The sequence below is a fragment of the Enhydra lutris genome, unplaced genomic scaffold (assembly GCF_002288905.1).
Source record: "Enhydra lutris kenyoni isolate GAN:26980312 unplaced genomic scaffold, ASM228890v2 scaffoldscaffold19, whole genome shotgun sequence".
Taxonomy (NCBI): domain Eukaryota; kingdom Metazoa; phylum Chordata; class Mammalia; order Carnivora; family Mustelidae; genus Enhydra; species Enhydra lutris.
Window position 1 is genome coordinate 24,383,140 of NW_019154103.1, and position 13,890 is coordinate 24,397,029.

The 13,890-nt window shown below is 41.2% G+C and overlaps 1 protein-coding gene across 1 annotated transcript in view; it reads right to left on the minus strand.

Annotated features, from left to right (window-relative positions):
- Positions 1-10,764, minus strand: part of LOC111148295 (ST8 alpha-N-acetyl-neuraminide alpha-2,8-sialyltransferase 4) — a 96,875-nt gene extending 86,111 nt beyond the window's left edge. The window contains 4 exon segments of the mRNA XM_022504783.1: positions 3,720-3,851; positions 10,345-10,535; positions 10,537-10,623; positions 10,625-10,764. Of these exon segments, the coding sequence (XP_022360491.1) occupies positions 3,720-3,851; positions 10,345-10,535; positions 10,537-10,623; positions 10,625-10,744 (530 nt within the window). The 5' untranslated portion in view covers positions 10,745-10,764.
- Between the last annotated feature and the right edge of the window lie 3,126 nt (positions 10,765-13,890).

Below are 13,890 nucleotides of genomic sequence, written 5' to 3' on the forward strand. Positions count from 1 at the left end.
GGCTCCCTGCTCAGCAGGGAGCCTGCTTCCTCCTCTCTCTCTGCCTGCCTCTCTGCCTACTTGTGATCTCTGTCTGTCAAATAAATAAATAAAATCTTTAAAAAAAAAAAAAACAAAAACCTTGACAGGTGATGACACTGACTCGAAAATACTCTGATTATGATGTGTATTGATGAGTAGCTGAGCTCATACGACTCTATGCGTCCACATTTGGTTTTTTTTTATTTTTTTAATTTAACTTTTTTCAGTGTTCCAAATAAACAATGAATTTTGGAACATATTTGGTATTTTAATTCCTTAGGTTTCTATTCAACATATGAAGAATGAGGGGGGGAAAAAAGATAAACAACCTAAAGATGGGGAAGAAAGGGTGAAGTCACAAGTGTTGGACAAGACCAAATACTCTCTTTGTACAATGTTTATAGATTTAGTCACAAACATCTGATGCATCTTAAATATGTTATTTCTTTTTTTTTCTAATTTTATTTATCTGACAGAGAGAAAAAGAGAGAGAGAGAGAGCACAAGCAGGGGCAGCAGAAGAGGGAGAAGAAGGTTTCCCGCTGAGCAGAGAGCCCGATCTGGGGGCTAGATCTCAGGACCCTGGGATCATGACCTGAATCAGAGGCAAATATCCAACTGGACTGAGCCACCCAGAAGCCACAGGTACGTCATTTCTTAGCTTACAGTAACAAAGAACAAACTACTAGCAGTAAAATCAAGTCCTTAACCAAGGTAATTATTTTAATTGTGAAGTTGGCTGTGGAAAGGATAAACTCTTCAAAATCGCTGATGAATTTCCAAAGCACAATGAAGGTGGAACCACCTCTCTCAAAAAACTCCCCAGAGGTACAGTTGCTTGATGAACATACATGAATTAATTCTTGATGTGTTTATGAAAGTACCAGAGTATATATAGGGCTGAAAAAATTAGTAATAGAAAAAAATCATTTCTACAAATGTAGGGAAAAACAACTTATCATCAGTGACTGTTTCACATGTTAATGCAAATAGATAAATAATTTATTAAGAATGTCATAAAATCATTATAAGTTTAATGAGATTTTTAAAATGAGCAAGATTTGTAAGCATGGTTTAATCATGTAAGATCAAAAATGATTAGTTGTAGTATCTTAATCAAAACTTCAAAGTAGAATTTAAAATAAACTTGTAAAATATGCTGACATCCACTCACAGAGACCAAGTAATGTGGTTCTTCATAAATATTATAGATGTGGGGAAGAAATAAAGAAAGATAATAATCCAAATTAGTTTATGGTAAGTTTCTGGCATGAAAAACAAGAGCTAAGCTAACAATAGGACATTTTCACATACTAAATTTTTTATAACAGATGTCAAGCTGATAAATACAAGTCACTAATGCTATAGGCAATTTTAATTTTTATGAACTGTTTTAATGTTGTAGAATAACAGTTTTGCAAATTTATTATTTCCTTGTAAGTGACAATTTTGTATATATTATTCAATGTTTGCTCAATGTTTTATTGTTTACTTCTTTCTCACTTAAGAAGAATCATGTGAAGAGAGTACTAACATTTCATACATATTATCATCTGTTATAATTGAAAACAGATCACCTTCACAGATATGAATGCAATCTTCATTAATTTGTAAAACTCCAAGAATGATTTGCTTGGCTCAATTTATGTTTAATACCCTTAGCTTGAATATATTAAAAATAGCAGAATGTACCTCTGTAGCCTCATTTTTGTATAGATACTAGGAAGGCATGGCCATATATATTAATTAAAATATTGCTAATTACTTTTTGAGTTTACTTATTAGACTTTACCTTACCTAATATTTAGATATATTAATTAAACTATTAACATTTCTTAATTTACTTTACTTTCTTCCATTACTTTCCTTTACCTGATCTATACTGCCTTATCTAATTGGCTCACTTCTTGCCAAATCTTTCAGTTTGAAAGTTCCTTTTAAGACAGCCTTATAGATCAAAAATTTCCCTTTTAAATCACCCGTATTTCTCTCTTTCCAATATCTAGCTCCAAGAAATGTGAATCCTTATTCTGTTCTAAACTAAACCATGCTTGTATTTATGACCTCATGTACTCCCATATTCTGTAGCTTTTCTCTCATAATTATCTCCTTTAGGGTTTCTAAATTCAAATGTGTATTTAGGGGAGTGAGATAGTGAGGAAGATAATATGTCAAGAAAGAAGGGAACCCCAGGTGGAAAAATGTTAAGCTGCAGGGATCATGGGTAGAGCTGACCTCAGCCAACTAGTTCTCAGAAGGCATACAGGTCCAGAGTTGTCAAGTTTTTCACTTTCTTAAAAGTATAGAGAAAGTTTTCTTTTATAAGGAATCTCCTAATTTTAATTTTAATTCTGGTTTTAAGGGTTTTTATTTATCCAGTTGAAATAAATCTTGTTTACTGACCATATTCTACCCAAAAGACACCAATTTATAAATTCTGTCTTTAGACCCTACTCATTTCCTCATTCTTGTACTCTGCCTACAAATACACAAAATTTCCCATAACTAAAAGAAACCAAGCACACACTATTTGATATTGCCATGGTCTGATTCCTGTTTCCCATTCCGGCCACTTCCAAAGCTTCAAAACAAACGAATTCCTGCATTTCCCTGGCACCCATCTTTTTAAAAAATTTCCAGTCTTTCAAGTGTATTTCCACATGGAGTGAGTGTCTTTGCCACAAAGCATTTTAGGAACTGCAATGCATACTCTGAAGATGAGTATTAGCGGACTCTTCCTTCAAGTTGCTCATGATCTACATTACATGTAGGTATGATCCAAGAAATGAGTAGACAGAAACACAGACAAACAGATCAACGGCTTATCCTCGTAACCACTTACAAAATCTGGGTAGTAATGTTTGTTCATTGAATAAGTAGCCTTTTGCCAATATGAAATTGCAGTGATTTTTTATATAAAGGATAGTTCTTCGAGTTTAATTTACTGAAATGCTCTGATTTAAACATATCAACCAATATAGCAATGTAGGTATAGGAAAACATGATGTGTTTGCATCCTCCATGCTCAGGAAGGTCTGACCCTAAACTTATTAGTTGTAGAATTGTACTAGAAGAAAATAAGATATAATAGATACATGCAGGCATGGAGTTTGATTTCAAGAGCTTGTTTTAGGCAAAATGCCAAAATCTTACAAAGAATAAAGCAGTACTCAAGAAAATGTATTTTCTGACTTTTGCCAATTTAAGATATAATTATTGAGACTTTTAACACAGGAACTCACATGGAAATACACATTTATAGAGTAATTAAAATTTATTTAGATAGTCAGCAAAATAGGAGTTGAACAGGTTCTACTTTCACCCAGTGCGAAAAGACACAGATAGGTATGAAGACTTAATAAAGAAGTTAAAGATAATTCTCAGAATATATGTCCATCCGGAGGAACAGAATAAAAAAAAGTCTATTAAATGTTAGTATTCTGTTGAATATTTTATTCTATTAGAATAAAGGCAGTATATTCAAAACTCACATATTCTTCCTTAAATTTCTGACTGCATAATGATTTCAGTTTTATGGTTTCATATCCTTCATTGATCAACATTAAGTAGAGCTGGTTCACTCTTTTATTAAAGTATTCATACCTAAACTATAAATCAAGCATTCAATATAAGTTTGCCAAGCCCAATGTATTTGAGTACATGATGTGAAATTTATTATGGTTTATTAAAGAAACTCACCTTATTTCCAGGACCAAAGAGGAATTGATTTTCCAACCTTCTACAGAGTGCTGGAAGATTGAAGAGCCAGCCTTTCGAATGATTTTATCAGAACTATTGACAAGGGATCGACTCAAACACAGTTCACCATCTCTGAAACAAAACAAAAATGCTAGCTCTGTGAAAGTAAGAAGCATTTTATCTAAGTAGCATAACACATAATTTGATTTGGATTACTGGTGACAACTTTTTCTACATGGTTAGAAGAGGTATGAGATTGAAGGAAGGTATTATGAGAATTAAGAGACTATGTCTTTACATCTTAAGGACATCTTTACACTTATTCTCTTTGAAATAAAAACACTTTTCACATAAAGAAAAGCCTTTGTGGTGTTTAAAGAAAAAAAAATTGTCTTCAAACTCTATCCTCCCTCCCTGTTTTGCTTAGACAATAGAGACAGGAAGTTTGGCCACTTCTCTTGCATCTGTATAATTGTGACTCCCAAGATAGCAATTTTATTTTTACAACGAAAAGAGATTTTGTTTTGGAGTAAGAAGACTTTGGAGTATCAGGTGATTTGGGCATGCTGGTGATTCCTCCACTTGCTAACCTATATGTCCTTGGATAATATTCTCTTTCTAGGCCACAGTGGCCTTGCTTTATCTTGAAAATTGCAATAACATTATCTACCATGCAATGACTTTGTGAGAATTCAGCAGGAGTCTGTATGGGAAAGTAATTTATAAAGCACTCTAGAAGTGCTAATTCCCAAAATTACACTGAGTCTGAAATCATCTCAACAATGAAGACACTTTTCCTGATAGTTGGTGGTGGGGAAACAGAGATTGTAATGAGGAGAAAGAAAACTCATTCAGTAGTCATTTTTAATGGTATTTTCTATTACATCACATACACAAAATCAACTATGCCATCCTTTTCAATCAGTGCTGTCAGGCAAGCATATAGGTGGCACGGTGGTGCTGGTCATGTTGATGACAGTAACAGATAACCTATGACAGCATTTGTATCATCAGGACGGTTATAGCGAAGCCAGTTTATTGTTCAATAGACTATTTTCTTAGTAATTATAGCCATAAACCCAGACTCACAGAAACAAAATGCTACCTGTTTATGGAACAGCCCTTCTAGTATCTGTATTTATTTCTTTACATGTTACCTCTTTTATAAAATCTCAAAAATAGAGTTAAAAAGTAATATGACTATTTGCTCAGTCACAAAATCTAAAACTGTGTTTATTATGTAGGCAATTCTCTCCTACTATCAATGGAAACATTGCCTGTGTAACAGCTGTTCGATGAATTCTGTAATTAGAGGCTTATAGTTTGGTATTTTGGTTTGCATTCTTTGTTAAACATGTAGTTCCAATGTGAAGCACTCAAAGCATCACATGCAACTACTCCTTGTGAAATTTAGAACTCTATAAAAATCAGTATTTTAAACTATCCTACTGAAGAAAAGGATACATTTGCATGCCTAGGCATGGTCAATAATAATCATCTTATAGAGGTCATTTAAGATGCTAGGAAGCATAGGGTGCAATTTACTACTCAGTGGCCCAGAAGTCAATTTTTATATTACGTGTTTAATGATAATAACTAGATATGAATGAGAACATGAATACCTACAGAAGCTAACCTTCACACTTTTGGAGATGCCTTCAAGAATATGGGTACAAACTCTCACCGTTTCTGAGGGCAGAGATTTTTTTCCTATCTTTATCTTGTTGGCTGGATTGTTAATACCATCTTTTTCTAACCACAGAGTGTCATAATTATACCAATTATTTTTTACTCCAATAAACTTCTCATAGAAGTAAAAATATACACGGGCTGGCATTTTTAAATATCTGTGGAAGACTGTTTCACTGGCATACAGCTAACAGTGCATTTTGCATGGCAAAATAATTGCTGTGATATACTCAGTTATATGGAGGCCTTTCAGAACCTCCAAGACTTAAAAAAAAAAAAAGAGTGCTTTAAAAGTTTAAATCAGTTTTATATTAGTGAAATACTACCATATTACTCTGCTCTTTGAACCATTTTCATTGAACTGACGACAAACCAAAATTCAGTTTCATTCCTGGAAAGAACTTTGAACAAAAATAGCTACCGCTAACGCCACTTCTTGAAGTAGATGGAATTCCTATGTAAGAAGGCTAGGCTTAGTGGAGTCTCTGGAGCAAATTTCTTTGTATAAAGTTAAGTGGGTCTCACGGGATGTTTCCATTTGTGACCTTGGTAGTGTTCTGACTTAGAAAGGGTTTTCCTTCAATGCAAGGCATGAAGGATGTTGCCACCCCCTACTAGTTTTTCATTCCAGATCAAACACAATTACTAAACAGCTGCACTGAAAACATTTCTTGCACAAGGCTATACACAGGAAGATCCAACATACACTCCTAAGCAGAAAATCACAAAGCACATCAGGGAAATAAGGCAGCATAAAGCAATATAACTTATAAAGTATTCCTGCTTATGTTGAGCTAAGAAAACCTACTTACAATGATAGGAGTGACAGAAATTAATCATTAGTTATGTTACTAGTTTTTACAAATATTTTTCTCTTTGAAATATGAGTTGCCAGGAAATACTACACCTTATTCTATTAATTCTGGAGTACGTAACAAATATAATTATTTTTGTTTCTTGAGATTAGGTCCCAAAAGCCCTGCATTCAATTCCACTAAAAACTCTTCATAACTTGGCTCTGGAATGAATGTGTTCCCCATGGACTAGGTTAAATTTCCTCCTTATTATAAAATTATGAAAGTCATTCAAAAGAAGACTAAGCCTGAGTACCAACGGCAGGCAATTTGGTGTTTTCATTCCCTAAGTGTCAAACAACTAAAAATAAAGATGAGATGTACTACCTTAACCTCCTGCCTACAGTTTTTAGTAGAATTCCAAATGAAGCATACAGAGTGAAGATCCTGGGTTTCCTGATTTGTGAGCGTGTGCTCTACCCTAGCGTCAACTGGAACTAACTTTGCTGACAATGGCAGTATTCTAACTATGAATGCCAATAATCTACTGTCAGTAATAATAATAATAATAATAATCCAATATCTACTGTCAGTATTATAAGTTTCAGAATTATTATGGACAGTTATTCAGTGAGAAAAAGAACAGTTAAATTAAAAAGGAAATCTCTAGATGATAAGAAAATTAGTCTCATTTGTGATCAAAGAGGAGCACAGTATGTGTCAAGATTTAAAGACTTGCAATTAAAACAAATAGTTGTGTGATAGTAAAGTTTATGCCACACTCTCAAATACATTATCTCGTCAAATGAGCACACCCACATGTTTTTATTTGTAGGACCCTTAAGTTAACACCATTATACACAAAGAGTGCACAAAGTCAGTGAACTCATGGGCCAATGGTGAGGCAAGTGTCATTTTTCCCATTATGAGAAAAAAAAAAAAATATATATATATATATATATATATATGTCAAGAGTAAACCACTTTATAGACCCATGCCTTTTGAGTTAAAATTTTATTAACTAGTAATCATACCAGGCAATAAATAGGGTTGCATGAAAGGATACATTTCCAATAATTACTTGACCCATTCTCAATTCCTTAGAAAAACCATGCTTTTAGGGCGCCTGGGTGGCTCAGTCACTTAAGTGTTTGCCTTTGGCTCAGGTCATGATCCCAGAATTTTGGGATCCCACATCAGGCTCCACGCTCAGCGGGGAGTCTGCTTCTACCTCTGCCTCTGCTGCTCCCCCTGTTTGTTCTCTCTCTCTCTCTCTCTCTCTCTCTGTTAAATAAATAAATAAAATCTTTTAAAAATGCTTTTTAGTATTTCTCTGCAGGTATGAGAATGTGGATGGTACGCAGGAAAGTTGTTCCTCTGCGTGGAATGACTGTTCAATATTGTATATAAGAACAACACTGCACTGACTCTAGATGGGACCTCCAGTTAAGGTGGGGGGATGGGGAATAAAGAAACTGCCTATTGGAAATGGCAGCGGGAAAACTAAATATGAGGGTTTTTGTTTTTGTTTTTGTTTTTTTGCGGGGTTGGGGGCGAGGGTTCTAAGGTATAAGGACTGAACCTACTGCCCACTCTCAAGTCATGCAGTGCCTCCCAAAGGTCAGAGGCTGCCTGTTACCTGACTTCTGAATATTAGACCAGGGCTCTGGGGCCCAATCTCCACTTACTCATCTCAAAACGAGCCCCTCTAAACGGCCTGGGGTAGACATAGAGTCAAAGAGATCACTGGGTCGTTGGATGAGTCAACTCCTCCACCAGAAGCGCTATTTGGAAGTTGAAACGAAATCACGAAGCGAACGTTTCCTCTGGAGGGAAAACGGAAAGAGCGCTCAGGGGGACTAGCTGGGTCCGCAGTCTCCGAGCAGCGCCAAGTCCGCCGAGGGAGGGCAGAGGCGGGCGCGGGGCCGCCGCGGCGGGGGAGCTGCAGGGCGCCAGCAGCGCGGCGCCCGCGGGCGGCTCTCGGCCGTTCCCCCGCACCACCGTAATTGCGGGCTTTAATTAAGGAGGAGGAGCCCGGCTGCCGACTGAGACGTAGAAGTGATTTTTTTTTTTTTTTTAAAGCGGGAACCTGACTTCCGAAATAGACTCCAACCTGTCCCCGCACTCGATCTCCCACCCTCGCGGTCCGCTCTCGCGGAGGAGCGGAGATAGCGATGCGTTCGTACCTCGCTTCCTGTTTGATTAACTCACGCGCCCGCCTCCTTCTTTCTCCGAGGAGCAGGGGAGCAACCGCAGCGCAGCCCCAAGAGGGGGCGAGCGGAACCCAGCCGGGCTAGCCCGACCGCGGCGCGCGTGCCTGCGCCGCCGGCTCCTCGTCGGTGCCCGCCCGCCCGCGGCGTCCAGGGAAGGGCCGCAGGACGAATGTTGCCCTGGAAACGTGGAGCGTCCCAGGTCGGTTGTTCCCCTGGGAGGGACCCGGGGTGCGCGCCCCCTTTCCTGGCGGCGGTTTAGGGAGGCGCGGAGACGGCTCCTGGACTGCATGGGGCGCCTCCTGTCGCTCACTGATCCGCCCACTCCTGCTCCTCAGCTAGCAGAGGGCCCGAACCCTCGGAGTTCTGGCCAGGCTTGGCGGCTTTGTTTGGGCGCACGCTCGCGTTCCGTTCAGAACCCACCAGCCCGGAAGGGAACAAAGAGCCGCGACCCCCCACGCCCAACCTCCGCCTCTCCCCCACGTGCCGCTTTATCACCTTCCCCGAGACCCCTTTGTCTGCCTGGGAAGCACAGGTCTGCCGTGGATGCCCACGCCCCCGCCCAAAGTCCTGCTTTGCTGACAATTGAGCTCGGCTGCGTTTTCAAGCCACCCACTCCCTGTGTAAACGACCTCATACAGTTAGGCTTTTTTTTTTTTTTTTTTTCCTTTTCCAGAATAGACCATTTGTAGATTTGTCGATGCATAACGACCATCCAGCTCATTCTTTATTAGCTTTTTCATTCCCTTCCAGTCCCTTTCGACTGTACTTCTGCTATCTTAGTTTTCTATAAAACAGCAAATCCTTTAAGTATAAGCCTCCGTCTTGCTCACTTAAATACTCATTACTTAGGGAGCAGCAGGAATATTAAATAGAGTGCATGAAGTTTGTGTGTGTGTGTGCACGCGTGCACGTTTTAGCAGTCCTTACATGCACATGCACACGCGCGCACACACACACACACTGGCAAGGGCTCTATCTTCGTTTTGATAAATGTCAGGGAACATAAAAACCAGGCTGGCATCTGCCGGCGTGGAGTTTCCGATAGCGGACGCCTCCGGATAAGGGAGGATTTCCGAAACAGGACTTTGAACAGAGTTGACAACCAGGTTCACATCCTCAGAAAACGCTTCCAAGCTATGTAAGCAACACAAAGTTGCAGCCACCTCCTGGGTAAACTTCAAAGCAACAGAGGCCAGGGGAAGGGAGGAAGGAAGTGCGATTATTTAGAGAACTTACTGGGTGGGGGAAGCTTCTGAACTCATTTAGACAAACTGTAGAAATAGCAGAAATGTAGTCTGTGTGAAGCTACAGTACCCGGTTTCTAAAACTGTAACCATGACGCCCATGCGTTTTACCCACAGAAGAGCAAATAGGGAAGAATCCTTGCTTGTATTGGAGTTTCTAATTCAAATGATACACAGATCTACCCAACGCCAAAGAAGAGGAAAGAAACAGAGGAGACACATTTCTGCTTTCTGGGCTTTAACTTCAGCCTTTCAGGAAGCCGGCTCTCTCTACTCTCTCCTTAGAGTGATAGGGCAGAGAAAGAAGGAAGGACAACCACATGGGCAATGAAGACATCTCTCCTGAGTTCTGCCCAGGGCTTAAAAGGACAAGGGCACACGTTCTTTGTTGACACTTCTGCAGTGACTTCTCCTTGGGCGTGCGAACCCCAGCGCCAGCACAACTGTCACTACCACCACACAGGGCAAGTTGAACTCACACTGGGAACATGCCCTGGAGAAGCCCACACACCTCCACCAACAGCCTTTGTTATTTAATTCATGAGACGAAACACACAAAAGCTCATCCCAACACACAGACTATCCCAACCCTCACTCTACCGACTATATTCCCATTTCATTTATGGCTTGACTTTTTTGTTTTGTTTTGTTTTGTTATATCCTGAAATGAAGCTTTGCATTTACCCGATGAGTTGCGTCTCCTGGTGCTCCTCAGTTCTTGCTATTTCTTTTGTCTTATAAAAGATCAGGAGCAGACTTATCGTGCAGATCGTCCACCTCTTCCTAATGGAGCGCATCTTGGGTGCCCGGGAAAGTCCTGGTTGCCTCAGCTCCCTCACCTTCTCTTCATAGAAAGGCTCCGTTTGGGGGAGATACAGTCGCGGGGGAAAATCTGTAAATTTCGAGGAGAACGTGGAACCGGGATCTCAGGAACAGGTCGCAAGGGTCCTCTGCGTCCGAGCTCCCGCTGGTCCTTGAGCGCTACCCAGCGCTCTCCCTCCGGGTTCCCGCCAGCCCTGCCCCGGTCGCTCCGCGCCGCCTCCCTGGGGCTCAGGTTTCTTCTCAGATGAGACACCTTGTACATTGGAGGTGGCGGCCGCTTCTGCAGCTGGGTTCGGGGGCGTCACTGGCCCTTCCCTTTTCCTAGCAGGGAAATGATGAGCAAAACCAGCCAATCACCAGACTGAGGGGGCGGAGGCTGCAGTTGCCTCGCATTGCTGTCGGCTGCTTGGAGAGTAACGTCGCCGGCGCTGACTGCACAGTGCCGGGAGAGGAAGCTTACAAGCTCGCAGTCGTATACACACACACACACACACACACACACACACACACTCGCGAGCACGCACGCACCAGCACTCGCACACCCAGGGGAGAACGCAGCGCGCCAGAAGGAATTCAGGTCGCCTTCCGGGGAAACCAGAGCATCAGCTCTCCGGACGAGCGCGGAGATGGTCTGTCCTGAGCGTGGCGAGGACACCTCAGCTGGGGACAGATTAGAGACGCAGCTTGCTGGAGAGATGCTTCGTTTTCGTTTTCGTATACAGTGGAGGTGGGGGGTGTGTGCAGAAGGGGTAGCTTCTTCCTGGCGCCTTTGCTGAACGTACACAATCGGACATACACACGTGAACGCGCATACACACGCCCTCCCAAGTAGACTGAATCGGGGTACGGAGAGGGAAGGAGGAGGACGTTTTGTATTCAGTGCGCAGCTCAATCTGGAAAGTACAAATGCACACATGAACCAATTAGCCGATCACCCACTTGGGGTGGGTGGTGGATGACCACCCCGATTCAGGACCTAGTAGGAAACAAGTGATGACAGAGGGTCAGGCGCTTTGTGGATATTTGTGTGACTCTTTTTCATTGCCATTTGGAAACTCCTCACGCAGGAGTCAAGGAAACTCCAATCCTCCTTAAACTTCACTGCGGAGAAACAGAATTCTGAGAAAAAGCAGCCACCAAGGACATCCTTTTTAAATACAAGTACATCCAGACACCGGAGAAAGAAAGGGAGGGGAAAGAGGTAGGAAGATAGGAAAGGAAAGAAGGAAGGGCAAGTTCTTCCTCAAAAGTCTCAGTGATGTGCATTTAACTTCGGGTTTTCACCAGTCTCCTCACCTCCTACTGTTTTTCTTGCTCCTGTTGTATTGTGTGGCAGGAGTACTTTCAAGTCCTGGTTAACCCTCAGCTGAGTACTTTACTGTTCTGTGGTCTTGCCCTCACTGAGAGAGAAGCTTGCTGCTCTGGTTGCACCTATGCCTTGGTTTGGCTGGTGGTAATCGGTGGTGGGGAGGCACCCCTGGTGTGAAATCTTGTCTGGAAGCCAGGAATTTCCCCCATCTACCAAGTTCCCCCCCTTCTCCCCTCTCTACCCCTTTCCCATATTTCCTGCAGCTTCTCTCAATTGCATTACTTGTTCCTTCAGGTTGTGCAGAGGCTCCAGCTGCCGTCTACTCTTGGGCCCTGGGGGTTTATACTTCCCCAAGCCGGGAAATGATGAGGCCCACCACCACTCCTTAGGCAAGAAGGGGAGTTCTGATTTACTAGCCCCCTGAGGGCTTAAGATAACAACTAGAACAGCCAGCACCTTTGCTTAAAATCCTGAGGTCCCTGCTAATGTTTGCCTTTCCTTGCCTAGGGTTTAAGAAGTTAAGAACCTCTCAGTTCTCAAGCTTCATCTTCGCAGCCCAATGAATTGGGGGGTTGGGTCTAAAATGCTCAAAGGAGCAAGTAATTATGAGCCTTTATTGACACTACAAGTGGCCCGCCGGGAGCCTTTGGAGTTTATTGATGTCTGGGCAAATCCCGCTAGCATCTCTATCACACTGACTTCTCAACTAGCAGAAACTGCAAGAATAAAACAGCTTCTTATTTAAGTTAAAAGGGAATTGGGGCAGGGAGAGGGTGGGCAATGCATGGTTAGGATTCTTTAGGTTAATTAATTAAATTCTTTAGGTTAACATTTGATTTTTAAACAGTAAACAAGATACTTTGGATTCTAAATAAAATACTTGCTGGTAGGGATGGAGTAATATGCATCACTTAATTAAATTCATACAACATATTTTGAGCAGATAATATGGTCCAGGCAATATGTGAGGGCTTAAGAACACAGAGATGAATAAAATACAGCATCTAACTAGGGAGGAAGTTCACTCACTGTGGGATGGTGGTGGGGAAGACAGATTGTAAAAGAATTAATTTGCAATGTGGCACCATGAACTAACACCAGCATTTTAAGTATGTGTCTCCTGTCTGGGTACACTACAGGGTAGAAGCAGATGGAATGTTTAAGTTGTTGGGAGCAAGGAAAGTGATCTTCCTGGGAGAAGGCACACATCAACTGGGGTATGCAAACCTAAGGAGTAAACCGGGCAAAGGAATCAGAGGAAAGATTATGTGCACTCCAGAGAGGAAGAGAATGCTGATGCTTTGGGAAACTTTGAAGTAGTTCAGTACTGTTAGAACACAAAGTGGGAAAAGAGAAGAGTAGGACATAAGTTTTTAGTGGGATCATAATATTCTATAGCTTTGTAACGTCAAATTGTCTTCTCTAATGGGGAAGTTGCAACAAGAAAATCTTCAAGAGGAAAGTGGGTTTAATTCATGTTTTTACTTCATGTATTTACTTTAATTCATATATTAACTTCAAGTTAAATTAGGGGAAACTGTTCCTTTGGACCAAGCAGACCAAAACAAACCCACCTATATCAAAACCAAAGCACACCAATAACTAGTTATGTGTATACATAAGAAATCTAAACACTGATAGAAGAAAAATGAACTCTGCAGCTGTAGAATGCTGCTATTTCTGTATTCATTAAGCATAACACCTTCTATATCGAGGTGAACACTTCTGAATGACTGATAATGGTTTAGTGAGACTCAAGAGATTCCCCTTTCCCATAGTTGAGCAATTTTGAGTTTAGAGAGTAATATAGTGTCATTTGTTTAATATGATTAGATTCATGAAATATGCATCCATAACAATTTGCCAGATTAAAAAAGAAAAAACAAAAACAAAAACGTATAGGCCAACACTTAGACCAAACAAAGGATAGTCTGATTCTTCTCAATATGCAACTAGGTTTAAGAACCATAAACCTGGGCGCCTGGGTGGCTCAGTGGGTTAAAGCCTCTGCCTTCAGCTCAGGTCATGGTCCCAGGGTCCTGGGATCGAGCCCCACATCGGGCTCTCTGCTCAGCAGGGAGTCTGCTTCCTCCTCTCTC